Below are 18,787 nucleotides of genomic sequence, written 5' to 3' on the forward strand. Positions count from 1 at the left end.
CAGGTATCCCATGCTGCCAGTTGGATACATATCAACTATATTCTATACTGCCAGCTGCATACAGACCAATTTTTTATTTGGAAAATCAGATTTTAAAATAAAACTTGAAGTGTCTGACAATTAAGTATACCCCAGAACTTAAGCATTCTACCACTAAAACTGTCCTCAAGACACTGTTTTAAGTATCAGAAACTAGAATAATGAGCAAGTGAGTTCAAAATGTTCTACTCTATATGAGTTCATAGTTTTAGCCAAAACACGTTCAATATAAATACTCCTTATCTAAATTAACAAAGAGATATAATAACCACTTAACAACTAACTTTAAGAAAGCATTTTTTTGTAGTTTACCACAAAGATCAAACCCTTGTAAAGTATATCTTAATGAAGTAGCTTGTTGAATGGAGATTTTTAATAGAACAGAGGACTGTGAGAAATACCTACAAAAAAACAGCATTTGGTTTAGCAGGCCAAATCAATAGGCCTTCATATTGACAGCAGAAAACATAAAAATATTTTAAAGTCTTCAACATGATATATGTTATTTTAGTGAATTGCTTTATAAACCACATTCACTCTTTTTTATGATACCTAATAACTACACTTATTTAGGGGGTACATGAGGTATTTTGACACATGCATACAACATCTCAAAATTTATCCTTTCTTTGTGTTGAGAACATTTCAAATCTTCTCCTCTAGCTATTTTGAAATATACAATACATTATGTAACTATAGTCCCCCTGCTGTGCTACTGATCACTAGAGCTTATTCCTTAATCTAATAGTATGTCTGCACCCATTAACCCACCTCTTTTCATACCCCTCCCATTTCCCAGGCTCTGGTGCCGAACATTCTACTCTGTACCCCCAACTACGTGCATTCTTGGAAGGTATTTCCAGAGTCCTCAGGTGCTAAAAAAACCACTGGCCCATTTCAGGAGACCCCAGTTTGCCACACAAAATATATAAATGTGCAATGACACCTGGATCATTTTCTTATTTATGCCATCTACAGTCAGTAAACAATCAAACAACATGATGGCTTTAAGTAAGTACCAAAAAAATACGAATTAAGATGACTTGATATTTACATAACTGTCCTATGAAACTTTTCTTAAGGAATATTACTGAACACATAGTAAATGCCCACCCAATCACAATTTATCAACCTCTTAAAAAAATACAGATTAAATTACAGGGAAAAAAAGAAAGAAAGAAAAAAGAATAGCTACTAAATAATCTTGAGTATACTCCCTAGGACTGTAGCTATTTGTGATTAAACTAGTTTTACATACCTCCTGTTGCTGCTGCAGGTAAAAGTGACATATTATCAAGTAAAGCCTTCAACAGAACAGATCCAAATCCTGGTTGACATGGGTCACATTTGCCATTACTGAAAAAATGTTTAGAAAGAAATAAAGTTTAAAGACATTTATTCAGGGTCTAAATTCAAACCTAAACCTGGCAAATTACTGTCATCTTTAAAATGTAGCCATAAACCAGGCTCGGTGGCTCAGTCTGTAATCCCGTGCTTTGGGAGGTGAGTGGATTGCCTGAGTCCGCAGGTTCGAGACCCGCCTGGGCAACTTGGGGAGACCTCATCTCTACAATAAATCAAAAAATGAGCCGGGTATGGTAGTGCGCGCCTGTAGTTCCAGATACTTGGAAGGATCGCCGGAGCCCAGTGGGTCGAGGCTGCGGTGGCCGGGAGCGGCCACTGCACTCCAGTCTGGGTGACAGAGTGAGACTCCAACTAAATAAAATAAAATAAAATGTAGCCATACTGATTACAAGAAAAATCTGCCTTAAAGTCCCATAGACACAGAAAGATAATAGGAACTGATTACACTAAGGATCTCAGTAATTATTTTCTTATGGATTAAAACAGTATCTTTACTAAGAAGTGCTGGCCAGGCTTGGTGGCTCAGCCTGTAACCCCAGAACTTTGGGAGGCCGAAGCAAGTGGATTGCCTGAGCCCGTGGGTTCGAGACCTGCCTGGACAACTTGGTGAGACTTCATCTCTACAATAAATCAAAAATAAGCCAGGCGTGGTAATGCGCGCCTGTAGTTCCAGCTACTTGGAAGACTGAGGTGGAAGGATCGCCAGAGCCCAGAGGTCAAGGCTGCAGTGGCCGGGAGCGTGCCACTGCACTCCCACTCTGGGTGTCAGAGTGAGACTCTGACTCAAAAAAAAAAAAAGAAGTGCTAACAAGCAGGTACAGGCAGTACTGACTATTAGCTCTTAAACATCTTCTAGATATAGTATGATATAGAATCCCTTGAACAGTGGGAAGCAGGAACCCTATCCAGAGTTTTAAAAAAAATAGATGAGTAGAGCACAGTAAGGTGTGGAGAGAGACCACATTCACCTTTTATTACAGTATAGTTATAATTTTTCTATTTTATTAGTTGTTAATCTTACTGTGCCTAACTTATAAAATAACTTTACCATAGGTGTGTGTATAGAAAAAAGCATAACATACATAGGGTTCAGTACTATGTGCAGCTTCAGGCATCCACCGGGGAGTGTTGGTACACAGCCCCCATGGATAAGAGAGGAAGGACAACTGTAACTTAAGTTTCTGGGCTTAGAAAAAAGGATCTACACAAATGTTACAAAAAAGCCCAGCAAGTCTTTTACATAACAGGGAGCACAGCTTCAGTGCAAGAAAAGACAATCAGGGAGAAAAGGAGTGAAACGGGAAAGATTCTTCTTGCCAAATTCTCGAAATAGCAGGAAGAGAAGCTTAGACTTCTTTTATTAATAGACTAGTTTAACATGCCCTTTTGCCCTTGACCCCAGAACTCTTGCTTAGAATCTCAATAACCCTCAGCAACTTTTGGACTTCACTTAAGTAACATACATTCAATGAGGATCAAATTACACCACAGACAAAGTATCACCTAGTAAACTGCAGGTGTACCTACAAGGTAAACTTTCAACTTAAAAACACACAAACCTTATGCACAAGGCTAGAAACCGGGCACACTTGTGGGCTATACTTCGTCCTGCCTCAAAGAAGCAAACGCGTACAATGTCTGAAAGACATTTTCGTGTTTTTGAAAGCAGGCTTTCATTTCCTTCCTTTGAGCTGCAAAACAATAGGAGACACTCAGACTTGTCTTGCACCGCTAATCGTAACTTCTAATTCTAACACACAGTCTTGCACTTCTAATTTTAACACAGAGGGCATTCATCAGTGGTAAGCAAAACTGTAATTATTAACCTGCCAGGTCCATTTGAATGTACTCCAGCTAACCAGCAGAGCGTATCCAACACAAGGCTCTGGGCATGTTCTGTGATTTGGCCATCATCTGCTTTTCTGCAAAGAGTGTTAAGAAGCTTCTCATGAAATTCTGAAAACTGTAACATGGCACATCGTTGCACTCTACAAAAAAAGAAAATATAAATATGTTACCAATAAAAACAGAATGACTAAACCTTCACAACTTGCTTGACCATGTAATGTTTCATCTTTGGAGCCTCATTCTGTCACCCTTGCTGGAGAAGTTGCATGATCACGGCCACTGCAGCCTTGACCTGTTGGGCTCCGGCAATCCTTCTGCCTCAGCCCAAGCAGCTGGAACTAGTTGTACGCCACCATGCCTGGCTAATTTTTTTTTTTAATTGTAGAGACAAAGTCTTGTCAAGTTGTCCAGACTGGTCTCAAATCCCTGGGCTCAGGCAATCCTCACGCATCCACCTCCTAAAGTGCTAGAACTACAGGCGTGAGCCATCACACTTGGCCTTAATATTTCATTTGAAATCATGACTGTCACAATTACAATTTAGAAATTAATAGCACAAATGGAGTACTTCCTTTGCAAAAAAACTGTTTTAAAGATATGAAGTTTAAAATAATGTGTTAAAATGTAACAAAGAATGTGTATAACGTCATTTTTTTTTTCAGACAATACATCTTGCTATCTTGCCCAGGTTAGACTCGAATTGCTGGGCTCAAGTGATTCTCCCACCTCGGCTTCCTAAGTAGGCTACAGGCATGCACTACCTTGCCTGGAGAGAATAACTTCAAATCATATTTATTTATTTCCTCAACTATTCCTGGTATATAACTAGCATTGTGTAGGCACCACTGAAGTAGAAAGATAACTCATACCCTCGCTGAGACTACATTAAAAATTTGTATGTGTCTGTTTGCATGTCTTATACTTTTATTACTGAGAATAGTAGGAGAATAAATTAAGATTACCTTTCCTTAGAAATTGAAGTTTTCTTAAATCTTCTAATGGTGACTGAGACCTCTTGAAGTAAGTCACAGCCCCTGAGGTTCTCAGATTTACGGGTACCACTTGCATTTTCATTCTTAACATTCGATGATTTTTCCTAAACATATGAAAACAAATAATAAGCAAACAAAGCTAAAAATTATTTACCACCAAAGTTGTGAAATAAAGGCAAATAATTGAATTATGACTAACAAAACACAAATCTCAAATTAAAATGATAGCTGTTAAACTCATATTCAGTAAATAAGTAATTTCCCCCCAAATTATGATAAAAAGAAAAGAAAGTCATAGTCACTATTTTAAAGACAATAACCCAATGAGTAAAGATTATACAATCCAAGTTCTGAGTCCAATTTTCCAGCTGCAGCCCTTAACATCACCAGCACCCCGCTCACTAAGGTTCACTCACTTTCAACAGAAAAAAGCAGCAGCAACAGCATCTCACCCTCTCACCCTCAAGAATTATTTTGAGGATTAAATCAGATAAAGTACACAAAAGTCCTTAAAAAACTGGAAGACCTACACAAATACAAGACAATTAGGGTTACTAATATTACTACTACTGCTGTGCATGAATAATGATGACAAGACAGTTCCCTGTTTGTTCAGGAAACTCCATGATCAGATCATTTTAAAGAGCTGTGTGTTACTCGAGTGGTTGTAGAAAAATCAACCATGAAGATTAGAACTTATCTTTAAAATTACCTTCCAGCTTCTCTCTCTGCATCCTCCCAAGTATTCAAAAACACACACAAACAAAGTTGTGAGTTATGAGTAGAGGACACAGAAAAACTCTCATACCTATGGAAGTAAGTATTATGGCCTCAAATAGTTATACCTGATAACAATTACCCACTACTCGGTATATTTTATAAAAGCTAAGTAATTTGTCTAAAGTTAATTCAAAACATTTTCTTCTAAATTATATTTTTCTAAGTCATTGCAAAGAAAAAATACAAACCAAGTATGAAGTAAAACATCACTGAAGGGTCCTACTACTTCCAGTAGGTGTCAGATCTGATCCATAGTGTTTAAACCAGCACTGTTGTTATTCAAAATGACAGTTTCATACCTTGCCCGCTGCAACCTTTGCCAGAAGTGAAGCAAGTGAGTAGCCCTTGTTACTCTGGTGTTTGAGGGATGGAAGTCTTACTACAGGACGGATACCACCATTACAAATTTCCTCTGCTCCTCTTTCATTCACTGCCTTGACATGGATTAAAAATGAACGATATTTTCCACCTGCCATACCTAGGGGAGTGGCATAGAACGAGATGAATAACTTAATCACCATAAGTCAACTGTTTTTCATCTTCACAGAGTAAGCTAAGTAATTAACTCCAGAAAAAGTACACCAGACCAGAATTCTCCAACTACACTGCGTTTAAAATAGTCAAATGACTTTCATATGTTGGTAGCAAAAAAAAAAAAAAAAAAAAAAGACACAAGAGTGACATGAAGAGCATGAAATATAAATGTTTGACTAATTGTTATAAACGTTTGGCATGCTTTTTTCCCAATGACATTATTTATTTTAACGGTAGAAATTTTGTGAACTACAAAAAAAGAAAATAAAGCTGGCATTAAGGTATCATTCACAGATAAGATGGCACCATACAAGTATCCATGCAGTCTTCTAATGCACGCAGGCACAATCATTCCTATGTATTAACAGTTAAAAATGTGCAGGCTTTGGAGCACCAAGTGAGTTTGAGTAATAGTTCTGCCATTTATTAAGCATGTGACGAATGATCCTCTCTGTGGCTCACTGTCATCAAATATAAAATGAGAATAACAGTACCTATCTAAAAGTTAAGTAAACCACTTTTAACAGTACTAGGCACTAAGAAAACACTCAAATGATTATCACCAGAATGTGTTTTATATCGTTTTAACTAAATTGAGATAATACTATATAACTCGTATGCAAAATGTGCTGTAAAAATACCCTCCAATTAAGATACCTGCCAGCAAACTACCAGTCGGTTGTTGTCTCTGCAGGTGTAGATCTCGTGATGAGAATGCTACTGCTGCTGTCTTCCCCCATCTGCCTGCCTGCCACGCTGGCACTACACTACCATACTCTTCACACTGCTGGGCCATTCCATCTTGTGGTATCTGACAAGACTTCCCTCTCAATCTTCTGTTTCAAAACTTCTTTGGCCCATCTCACCCTTTTACTCTTCCATAAAAATTTAGCAGTCACCTTGTCCAGGTTTGAAAATTTGGGGAGGAATTTTATGAGAAAAATAATAAATCTTAGTTAATATGCTAAGAAAAACCAGCACTTTTACAGTACTGCTGCATTCCAGATATATGCCATTTAAGTCGATCATTAATTTTGTCAAAAACATTTCTATTTTCATACAAAAATTTAAATTTCACACACTGAACAAAGCTAACTTATAAACAATGAGAGAAGATATTTTATAAGTTTTTGTTCACCACTGTATCCCAGTTTGATGTCTAACACCTCACGGAGTATCAGAAACTTAACCAACAAATGACATTCAGTCAAGAAAGCACAGTAAGACCTGCATACATACAGGTTGAATATCCCTCATCTGAAAACTGTAAATGCTCCAAATCCAAAATTCTTTAAGAGCCAATGTGATGCTCAGAGGAAAGACTCACCGGAGCATTTCATATTTTGGATTTCTGGATTAGAGATGCTAAATCAGTTAAATATACTTCAAATATTTCAAAAGTCAAAAAAAATCTGAAACACTTCTGCTCCCGAGCATCTCAAATAAGGGATACTCAACGTGTACTATGACTGCAACTAAACGCAAATGTCTGAATGGGGACAAACATCATAAAGGGAATGTACACAAATTAAAATAGTTATTTAGGTAGTCAGCTATTTTCTTGGGTTGGTTTGAGCCACCTCAAAATTTTTTCAGCGATCAAGTTAGGCATTTTGTTTGTTTTCTTAATTCATCCCAGGATACAAAAGCTAAGAAAGTCCTACTACTAATATTTATATTATCTATATAATGGTCAATTATTTAAAAATATACCTTCACTATAATTTGCATTTACTTATGACACTCAAATAATTGAATCTAATATTATCAAAGCTCCCCTATAAAAATGCTCTTTCAAGAAACAATAGTATAACAACACAACAAAATTCTAAAGATGGGACTCTGAAGCAATGGGGAAGGTAAAAAAAAAATGACAGAATACAAAGCCTGCTTACTCAGAAGAGTTCTGCTGTATCACACTAAGCCACCCTGTAGTCATTTCTTTATGCTTTTTTAAAAAGCACTAAGACTTCTAGAACACAAAAAGTAGGATCAGATGACCACACAGTCACTTATGAAACAAAGATCTCAGCTACCAGGAAACTGACAAAATGTCTAATGAAAGTCCCAAAGTAATATCTTCTGTTTTTGAGATAAACTTCCTTAAATATCTTTTTTACATTAATTCTGCTTTTATAAAATGTGTTACTTCACCTTTAACAAGTTTGGGACTTGTTAATGTCAACATCCCAGCATGCCCTGATAGGTCAAGGCCACTAGCAAGCCATACCGGCCCACACAGAATGTCTTCTTTATGATCTTCTAGAAATGGACATAATCTAAGACCTGGGGGAAAAAAAAAAAAAAACACACACATTTTTCTTTTAAATTCATTTATTGAAAATGTAATATTTAATAAGCAAATATCCATCCCCTTTACGTATATACCATCACACAAAATACCATACTTAGAAAGTGTTCAAATAAGAATTCATCATCATGCTAAGGAATTCTAATCAATTATCTGATAATATTACACTGTGTTGTTCTATTCCCATATTATATTTCACCTTGATTTTGAAAAATTTTATAAAACCATGACTAGATTTCAAACCCCAAGGTAGTAAACACCAAGAATGCGAGTATTAAAGCAGCTGTATTCACAAAAGACGAGCTGAAAGTTAAAGCGTATTGCCAAAGCAGAATTACAGGTTATGTTTTAATCATGTTCTTAAAACCAAGTTTTTGCAAGCCATAAGAAAATTTTGCCAACATGATGCATTTGGGCCACTACTCCTTTGACGGTCATGGACAACAGCTCTGTAGTTTGACTCACACTGTGATTCCTCTACATCCATCTGCTGCATTTCTTCATTCAAATCAATCAGGGACGGTTTCCCATTTTGTTCCACTTCAATGTTAAGAGCTGGAGACAAAGGAAAGGTGATCTGCCTATCTACTGCTGTTTCTAGAGGATAAAAATATTAGTAAACTTAATTTTGCTTAATATCAATGATTTCTGTGTCTAAAAAAATCTAAAATTTTCCGTTAACTTGGGAACTACTGTGATTTTCATCACAGATGCTATAAAAAGGTCATCAAAAAAGAAGATTTGATTTAATTAATTGTTTTCCACACTTTTTCTCTTTTAATGGTAATGAAATATTCACTTGAAGAAATCATTTGTTGGCAACTAAACTAAAACTTCCTACCCAAGGCTGCATAGTACAAGAACCTACAGAGCTTTTAAAATAGCAAAGCCTAAGTCCTATGCCCAATTAATTCAAAATCTGTCATGATTCAAAAGAATACACACAAACGCACCTGTACTTACACAAACTCACATAAATATACAAACACACAATAATACCTCGGTATCTGTAGGGAGCGAGTTTCAGGACCCCCACGGACACCAAAATCCATGGATACTCAAATCGTTTGTATAAGTCACATCATATTTGCATATAACCTAGGCATATTCTACCATATACTTTTTTTTTTTAACTGCAAATGTCTTTCTGTTGAGTCAGGATCTCACTCTGTCTCCCAGGATGCAGTGCAGTGGCACAATCATGACTCACCGCACCCTCACTTACTGGGTTCAGGTGATCTTTCCACCTCAGCCTCCCAAGTAGCTGGGACTACAGGCATGCACCACCAAGCTCAGCTATTTTTTTATTTTTTTGTAGAGATGAGGTCTTGCTATGTTGCCTAGTCTGGTCTCAAACTTCTGGGTTCAAGCAATTCTCTCGGCCTTGGCCTCCCAAAGCGCTGGGATTACAGGTGTGAGCCACAGCACACAGGCCCTCCCATATGCTTTAAATCATCCCCAGATGACTTATAATACCTAATGTAATGTGAATGTTGCATAAATAGTTGGTACATTGCTTTTTATTTGTATTATTATTTTTATTGTTCTAATATTGGTTTTTAAAACAATAAAAATAAATAAATATAGTCAATCTATGGTTCATTGTTTCTGAGACTGGTTGGATCCTCAGATGCAAAAACCACAGACATGGCAGGCAAATTAATACATAATCTTTCACAGAGAAAGTTTTCAGGTTTCAATATTTGAACCCCTGGTGTTAAGCTGTCATTATACCCTATACTTATCCTGGCTTTTAAAACTAAACTATTAAGGAAAAGACACTAAGAAGTTCCTAACATGCTAAATGTGTATAATCTATTTTAATAACTGAGTATATCAAATTTTGAACTTATAAGAAAGATAAATAAAAACGGGTATATTTCTGGCATTACATGAAAGGTTGGCTTTACTAAAAACCTTAAGAGTAGTCCATTCTTAAGAGTACTTCTGTTAACTGTTCTTTTCACAATCATCTCCTCTTAGGAAAAGAAATGCATGAAGCTAGTAACATTAAAAGTGAAACTAATTCACAAAGGAATCAATCCCACTTGCCAAAAATCATAATTATATCATTTAAGTTCAGGTAATTCTGAACATTACCAAGCTTGGATAAGTTTGGAAATCTTCTCTGAGTTACTTTTTTAAACAAAAATCACAAAAAGTTGAGCAGGCAAATCACAACACGGGGCAGGAAGGGACATCAAACCTAGGCAGCCACGTTGAAAATGAGAAACTAACCATAAAATAAAACCTTCAAACATAAATTTTTATCCATTCTTACCATTGACTTTCCCTAATCCTGGAGCTTTATTTTTCAGCAATGTCACTTGTATCTGAGGAATATTGGTGATGTTTGAGTTCAAAACGAATTTGAAGTCCACATGTCCAACCATACAAGCTTTAGGTAGTACCAATTCAAACACATGTTCATCCCAGCTGTTGCTGTCAAATAAGGGGGAAAATGCTAAATAAAGAAAAATCTTTCCTCAGCCATAATATCATTGTTAATACCACCTTTCCTACTTTCTGATGTGGGCCACTACACAAAATGTAATGTTTCTCAATGGGATCAGAAGAGGAAGGTAAGTACCGCCCAGGAGAGAAGGTTAAGCTCGGGGCAACGGAGGACCTTACTTCAGGACTCTCTGCCTGCACTAGGACTAGCACACACCAGTAAACGCTTATTTCTCAAAGTGTGAACAATCATGCACCAAAGTACCTGCAGATTTGGGGGTGCAGGTGGGGTCCCACCACCTAGACCTATGAGTGCAGTCCCAGAACCTTCATCTTCATTTTAAACAAGAACTTCTTGTATTTCTAGAATATATATATATATTCATCTTGGGTTTTAAATCCTATATGTATGTAAAAGAATGAAAATCTCCAAGCTAAAGCCCTCCAATGTGTGTGTATGTATTTCATTTTTTTGAGTTGAGGTCTCGCTCTGTCTCCCAGGCTAGAATGCAGCAGTACCATCACAGCTCACCGCAGCCTCATATTCCTGGCCCCAAGTGATTCTCCAAACTCAGCTTCCCCAGTAGCTGGGACTACAGGTGCCCACCATCATGCCTGGCTAATGTTTAAACTTTCTGTGGAGATAAGATCTTGCTATGTTGCCTAGGCTGGTCTTGAACTCGTGGGCTCAAACAATTCTCCCACCTCAGCCTCACAAGTAGCTGAGACTACAGGTGTGCATGACCATGTCAGGCTAATTTTTTTGTTAACGAGATCTCACTATATTGCCCAGGCTGGTCTTGAACTCCTGGGCTCAAGCAGTTCTCCCACCTCAATCTCCCAAAGTGCTGGGATTGCAGAAGTGAGTCACCACTCCGGGCCTCCTCCACTATATTTGAGGCTCATATTCAAACGTCTACTGGACATCTCAAACTCACCATGAAAAAACCCACTCCCAAATCTCAGTAAACAGAAACTTCATTTTTAATGAGTTCAAGCCAAACTTTAGAGTCACCCATCACTCTTCTCTCATACAGTATGTTCAATACATCAGCAAATTCTATTTCTTCTACCCCCAAATGAAATCCAGAATCCACCTGTTCTTCTCACTGCCTCTATCACCGTCACAACGGCAGGAACTCCCGTCAGCATCTCACCCGTATCACCAACAGCAACCACAGCAGAATCCCTGCTTCTTCCATTGCTGTCCCTACCACAGCACCTGTGAGTCTAACCCAGTCGTCCCCAAATCCTTCTCAATCTAGATCACATCACCCCTGTATTCAAAGTTCCAATTCTTTCTGTCTCAGGCTGCATCAAGGTCTCCGTGTATGAAGACACGCACGATCTGGCTTCCGGCTGCCTCCTTTGAGCTTACCTTCTACCCCTCCCTCCTACATTCACTGCCTCCAACAACAATAAGCTTCGTTCTCTTCCTAGAGCTTGTAAAATCTACACCTCAGGGTCTTTGGACTTGCTGTTGTCCATAGAGGCCTTTCTCAGGCTCCCTATGTAAAAAATAGCAGACGCATTTCCTCTCTCTCTTTTTCCTTCTCTCACACACGCAGCTCCATATCCAACAACTCCTCTACCACCATACTCTGGACATTTTTCCACAGACTGCATAACCATATAGCATAGTCCATGACCTGCTTACTGTAGTCTGTCTACTGCCACTGAATGTCAATTCCATGAGAGGCTTATTACTAGGGACTACAAGAGTGCCTGCTTTTACTAAACAAGTTGCTTTGTTTCTTGTTTTTTGCTTTTGGGGTTATTTTTTTTTTTTTTTTGGCCAGCAAAGGATGGTTTAAAAAACAAGACTTCAAGTATTTTTAAATAAAACTGTGGACTAAGTGACCAAACTAATACAGAAGCGGTAGATTTACTCTCACTATTCTACCCCACAGCTAATAACAATTCAGCAATTTCCAAAATTGAGATGACAAATGGAAGGAACAACATCACTAATACACAGAAGTAAAGATAAACAGCAGTACACCCAAGAAGTTCACACTGTCTCCAACACACACACGCCACACGCTGAAAGTAGAAGCTCCTGGAAGCACGTTTTACCTGTCGGTCTGCAGCTTCCATGTCCTGGTGTGCTGCGCAGCATCCCCATGGTGCTGCTGATGCAAGTGCTGAGGATGTCTCCTCTGCTGCTGTTCTTGCTGAACTTCTACCCAGCATGGAGGGACAGTGGCCGAAAACCTTGGAGTCAAAGTCTCAAAGCGGGTTAGCTCCACTAGAGAGGTCAAGATTTCAAGGGTGAATGGCTGGTCCACCAGTAAGTCAACGCCTTAACATTGTGGATGTAGTATTTGAAATGGGTTAAAAAAAGAAGAAGATGATGAAGTTTTAATTCATGGTTTTTGTCTATTCAATTGCAACACTTGCCAACCATCCTGAAAGTTAATAAAGCAGGCTCAGGAAACTATAAACAACTAAAATAACAAGCACTGGCTGAACAACCACACAGAAGAAAAGTCTATCTTGAGCATTTCAAATTTTAGGGAGAGTTCTGTGAGAACCAACCTGTTAGAAAGGTCCCAGCTTTAACTAGCCCTGAGTTAATAAGGGCAACAAAACCAGTACTAAAATGCAAGCCAATTTACATCAGATCAGTAATTAACTTTTAGACTTGTTATCTGCAAGACAAAATGCTAGAAAGCAACACGTACATAACATATATCCTTTTATAATCAATAAAAACTAATATTAAAAAATAGCCAAAAGCTACATTGATGGCAAACAAATAAACTAAAAGATTAAACAGTATTTTTTTCTACTTGTGGTAGTCAAAAATATCTTTTGCACATACCAGTAGGAGAAGAGCAACCAAATCTGCTTCAGACAGATTTTCTTTTACAAACACTGTATATGCATTCATATCTGTGAAATTCTAATTACACAAAGCTGAGAAGCTATTGTTTTTGTTCCAATTTTAAAAAATTAGTTAAAGACTAAAGTATGAAAGGCAATAGGTCTAGAATATTTTCGCAAAGAAAAATGACACCAAATTTTATAAAATTATTACATGTTTACTTCAAATTGCATCTTTTCCTCAAAGTCTAGACCTTTTAAAATCTGATTTAAAGAATTATTAAAAGTTTGTAAACATTAACAGCATGCTAACAGTGTCCTTTATATTTCTTTATAAACTAACTTATCTTTCCCTACTAAAAACTATTTTATATGTTTTACATGAAAATTCTCCTCCAGTCCATGCATAACCTAACATAATATGAAAATATTCAGTATGTTAGCTTTTTATACCAAAGGACACAGTGAACCAAGACAATCAAGTCTTTAGTTACAACAAGTCAGTATACCTCAACTGGGAGATTATTTTGCCTATATAGAAATATTTGATTGTCAAGGTTGAGTGGTTCACATCTGTAATCCCTAATTTGAGAGGTTGAGGCGGGAGGATCGCTCAAGGCCAGGAGTCCAAGACTAGCCTGGGCAACATAGTGAGACCCCATTTCTAAAATAAATAAATAAGCCGGGCTCGGTGGCTCAGCCTAATCCCACGCTTTGGGAGGCTGAGGTAAGTGGATTGCCTGAGCCCGCGGATTCAAGACCCGCCTGGGCAACTTGGCGAGACCTCATCTCTACAATAAATCAAAAAATCAGCCAGGCATGGTAGCGTGCACCAGTAATTCTGGCTACTCAGAAGGCTGAGGCGGAAGGATTACCAGAGCCCAGTGGGTCAAGGCTGCAGTGGCCAGGAGCGGCCACTGCATTCCAGTCTGGGCGACACAGTGAGACTCCAACTCTAAAATAAAATAAAATAAAATAAAATAAAATAATAAAATAAAACAAAATAAAAAAATTAAATTAAATTAATTTAATTTAGTCAAGATGGCAATGGTTGTGTATGCTACTAGAATCTAGTGGGTAGAAGCCAGAGATGCAGTTAATACAGCACAGGACAGTCTTCTCACAACAACAATAACAAAAATACCTGGTCCAAAATGTCACTAGTGCTGAAGCTGACATATTAAGTAGTAAAGATTACCATAGATTATCCTAGTAATCACTAAGAAAAAAAAGATCACCTAAATTTAACATATACTAGTGATCACTAAAAGTATGCAAGGAAGAATGATCAAATGCTAAAATATAAGTGGCCATAAAGGTCAACACCAACTTCAGGAAATATTTCTATTTGAAATATGTTTGGGGCAACCCCTTTAGGTCCCCTCCCACTGTGGGAGCTTTTCTGTCCTCTCAATAAATCTTGCTTTAAAAAAAAAAAGAAAGAAATATGTTTGAGTTTAAATACATTTTTCATTAAAGATTCATTTAAGTTCATTTTAAATATTGGGTTCAGAGGATAAAGTGGTTGGTGCAGAGGGTAAAACACAGCACTACGGAAGTATACAAGGACTAACTCCAGCTAAAGGTGAGGGTGAGCGGGTGGCCTAGTGTAACACAGGGTAGTCAGGAAATGAAATCACATACTAGAGAAATCATAAGATGTTTACTGTAACTGGAGCCTGAGAAATAAGCTGAGTTATTTCATGTAAGTCTACAAAGCAAGTAATAATTTTTCAGTGAGAAATCATATGTTATCATAAATTCTGGTAAAAAAAAAAAAAAGAATAGCTCTGAAGGGCAATGTAAAACATGGGCAAGAAAAAAGGCAAAACAACAAACAAAAATCTATCTGAAGGTTCAAGAAGGGGCAAAGTGAGTGGAAATGTACTACTAAATATACTCAGTGGGAGTATATTTTTTCAGTTTTTCAATTCCGATAGTAATATTAAGATTAGCCCATCTGCTGAGTTGACAATTAATGAATTTTCCTTTCTTTCACGGTTGTTTCCTCTATAACTAGACTAAAAGCTCCTTTATGGCTGAAATACCAATATTGATTAGTCTGTCAAAGGTTGAGAATCATCTCATATTTTAATGTTTACAACATCTTCCAACTACCAGAAAAATAATGATAAATAACAAGCCTAGTAACCAATGTCAACAAGGAAATAAAACCCCTAAACAAAGCAATCAAGAGTTGATTATAAAAACTGAAATAATGTTTAAAATGTTAAAAGACAGACTCAGAAAACTTAACCTCGTGAGAATTTGCATTTTCAAATAATCATTTAAAAATTTAATGTCATACCTGAAATGCCAGGACTTGAAGGATTTGATAAAGGTTTGGAACCTTCTGAAGATGGTTCTGCTCCTTTAGAAAGAGAGCCATCTACTAGTATATCAGCTTCATCAATATCATCACAGGTTCCTCCAATTTGGAGAAAATGAAGCTCACCACCTACAGTGTGCAGTAAATATATAGATACATAGAACATGGGTAAGCATTCAAATATTCAAATCCACTACTAGTTAGTTAGGAAACTTTAATATCACTGGATAGACAAAAAAGGAAGACTACAAAGTGATATATGTCCAAGAGTTTAGATATTTAATTGCCAAAGAATCACAAACAAACTAATTTAATGAAAAAAATGACAAGTGCATAAACATCAAAACAGAGATTTATCTAGTACTTATGTACAAGACATTATTTTAAGTGTTTTAACTAACTCATTTAATCGTCACCCAAATCTAGGGTCAAGAAAGATAAATAAAAATGAGTATATTTAGGACTAGTACTGTGGTCATTTTACAAATGAGGAAACTGATACATTAGCTATATTGAGATCCACAGTACAATCTCTTAATTCCAACAGTAACAAAACTGAACGACTATTCTTAATTTTTTGAAGTACAATGAAATGAAAGCAACTCAAGTTCCATCTTTCCTATCTGTCACAAGAAAAACCTGACAGCAAACTTAAGACAGAAAAACAAAATGAATAGTACTGTATTCTAACAAGAATATTTGGTGATTTACTTCCAGCACGACACAATATGGGGGATGATAAATCCTTTTCCTGAAAAGCAACTATAAAGCTGGACAAAGCTGTCATTCCACCAGGGTGAGGCAAGTAGTGAAAAACAGCAAGACTCTCTGCTACCTCCAGAGAGACTCGCTGGATATGAAGATTTCAGTTTAAAGCGAAGACGATTTCAATGGAAAACGAACAAGGAGGTCTGCTACCTGAGGTCACTATCCAGCAAAGCACTAGAAATACCAAATATATAACACAGAGCTACAAAAGAGAGGAGAGAGAAAGAGGAGGAGAAAGGGGGAAAAACAAACAAGAAAGGGGGAGAGGGAGAGGGAGAGGGAGAGGGGGAGGGAGAGAGCGAGAGAGAACACCACCTTGCTGTGTATCTGGGGACAACAACTCACAAATCTCTGGCTGAAGACTAAGCTAAACTGACACAGAAGCAACAAAACAAGGAACAAAGCCAGGGGAAATAATGAGGAGAGAAAGCAGCAGCTGCATGGAGCAAAGGCAACCCTTCCCAGGGTCAGCCAAGTGAGCTGCAAAACAGGCAAGCAAAGCAACCATCATGGGGGGAGGGCAGAGTCAGAGTTATTTTAAATGCCCAGAAATAAATAAAATATAACAGAATATGCAAAGAAAGAAAGACACAAAACCAAATTTTAAAAATAAAATAAAATAAAAATCAATGGAAAACAAATATCCCTAATGTCAGATTTAGCAGACAAAGACTTCAAAGAAGCCATTGTAAATATTTTTATACAAGAGGAAGCTGGGTATATAAAATTACAGGAAAGAATGGTTTAAATGACTCAACAACAAAAAACAGAAATTATTTTAAAAAACAAAAGGGGTCAGGTGTGGTGGTTCACCCTATAATCCCATTACTTTGGGAGGCCAAAGTGGAAAGACCACTTAAGTCCAGGAGTTCAAGATTAGTAAGGACAACCCCTATATCTACAAAATAAATTTTTTTAAAAAATTAGTCAAGTGTGATGACACCTGTAGTTCCAACTACTCAGGAGGTTGAGGTGGGAGGATCACTTGACCCCATAAGTTTGAGATTGCAATGAGCTATGATTACACTACTGCACTCCAGTCTGAGCAACAAAGCAAGACTCTGCTTCTAAAATAAATAAATAGGACAAAAGAAAAAATTTGGAATTGAAAAGTAAAATAAGAGAAATAAAAAGTTCACTAGAGAGCCTCAAAGCATATGGCAACAGAAGGAATCAGTGAAATAACAATAGATTACCAGAAATTAGCCAATGTGAATAAATAAGGAAAAGGTTTTGTTTTTTTTTAATGAAAAAACTTCAGAGACCTAAGGGAAAAATCAAATATAAGAACATACATGAAATGGGAATTCCATTAAAAAGAGAAAGGGGCGGTACTCTGAAGAAAGGATGGGCAAAAACTTACCAAATCTGATGAAAAACATTGCATGACAAATTCAATCAGTTCAATAACCCTCAAATAAGATAGGCATGGAGAGATAAGACATTTATATACAAACCATTGAGAGACAAAGGCAAAGAGAACATCATGACATCAGCAAGAAAAAAAATTACCCATCAGAGACACAGGGGAAAAACACTACAAGTTAACAGATGACTTATAGGAAACAATGGAGGCCAGAAGCAATGGAATGACATTAAAAGTGCAGAAACTATCAAGTAATAATTCTACACACAGCATTATTCTTCAAAATAATGTAAAATGGATAAATACGGAGAGTATTATACTAGCAGAACTGCCTTACAATAAGTACCAAAGTCCTTCAAGAAGAAAGAAAGCAACACCAAATTCACAGGGGGGAAAAAAAAGAACCATCACAAAAGTTAAGTAGGTGAATATTCTTTGTCAACTTTCTTAAAAGATAAAGGCTGTGTGAAATAATTATAACATGCCTCACTCTGTTTATAACATACCTAAATGTAATATATGTGACTGGGGGGGATTAGAGCAAAGCATTCTTTGGAAATAGACAGCGTTATAAATTAAACTACTGAAAATATAACTCATATATGGTTCCTAAGGAGTAGCTCAAGGAAGACCTAAAGGGACAGAGGGAACAAGGGGTTCTACAGCCTTTGAAAAAGTCACAAACACATGGCTGCAGCTGGCAGCTCACAAAAATCTCCAGATTTCTAGAGGTACCACATTACAAAGCTCAGAATGTCTCGATCACAACAAAAAATTACAAACCACTCAAGGAAGCAGGAAACCATTCCTAAGAAAGCCCAGACAATGGAATTTCTAGCCAAAGATGTTAAATCAACTGTCTTTACGATCAATTAGCTAAAAGAACAATGGACAAAAACTAAAGGAAAATAGGACAGTGATGTATACACATACGAAATTATGAATAAAAAGAAATCGGACTTTTTCAAAATTAATATGTTTTGTACATCAAAGCAACAATAGCAAGAAAGCGAAAAGACAACTTATAGAACAGAAAAAAATATTTGCAGATCATGTCTAGTATGAGTTTACTATCCTAAATTTATCAAAAATAATTCCTTACAACACAACAACAAAAATAAACAACCCAATTCAAAAGTGGACAAAGTACACAAATAGACATTTCCCCAAAGAGA

General features: G+C 37.0%; 1 protein-coding gene across 1 annotated transcript in view; it reads right to left on the reverse strand.

Annotated features, from left to right (window-relative positions):
• Positions 1-12,467, reverse strand: part of BIRC6 (baculoviral IAP repeat containing 6) — a 165,619-nt gene extending 153,152 nt beyond the window's left edge. The window contains exons 1-9 of the mRNA XM_021714362.1: positions 12,400-12,467; positions 10,151-10,311; positions 8,335-8,424; positions 7,713-7,844; positions 5,324-5,502; positions 4,215-4,348; positions 3,231-3,392; positions 2,964-3,095; positions 1,298-1,395 (exon numbers count right to left, since the gene is read on the reverse strand). Of these exons, the coding sequence (XP_021570037.1) occupies positions 1,298-1,395; positions 2,964-3,095; positions 3,231-3,392; positions 4,215-4,348; positions 5,324-5,502; positions 7,713-7,844; positions 8,335-8,424; positions 10,151-10,262 (1,039 nt within the window). The 5' untranslated portion in view covers positions 10,263-10,311; positions 12,400-12,467. The remainder of the gene's footprint in view (positions 1-1,297; positions 1,396-2,963; positions 3,096-3,230; positions 3,393-4,214; positions 4,349-5,323; positions 5,503-7,712; positions 7,845-8,334; positions 8,425-10,150; positions 10,312-12,399) is intronic.
• Positions 12,468-18,787: the final 6,320 nt, after the last annotated feature.

This window comes from Carlito syrichta, unplaced genomic scaffold, assembly GCF_000164805.1.
Source record: "Carlito syrichta isolate Samal-C Ts95f unplaced genomic scaffold, Tarsius_syrichta-2.0.1 Scaffold305633, whole genome shotgun sequence".
Lineage (NCBI taxonomy): Eukaryota > Metazoa > Chordata > Mammalia > Primates > Tarsiidae > Carlito > Carlito syrichta.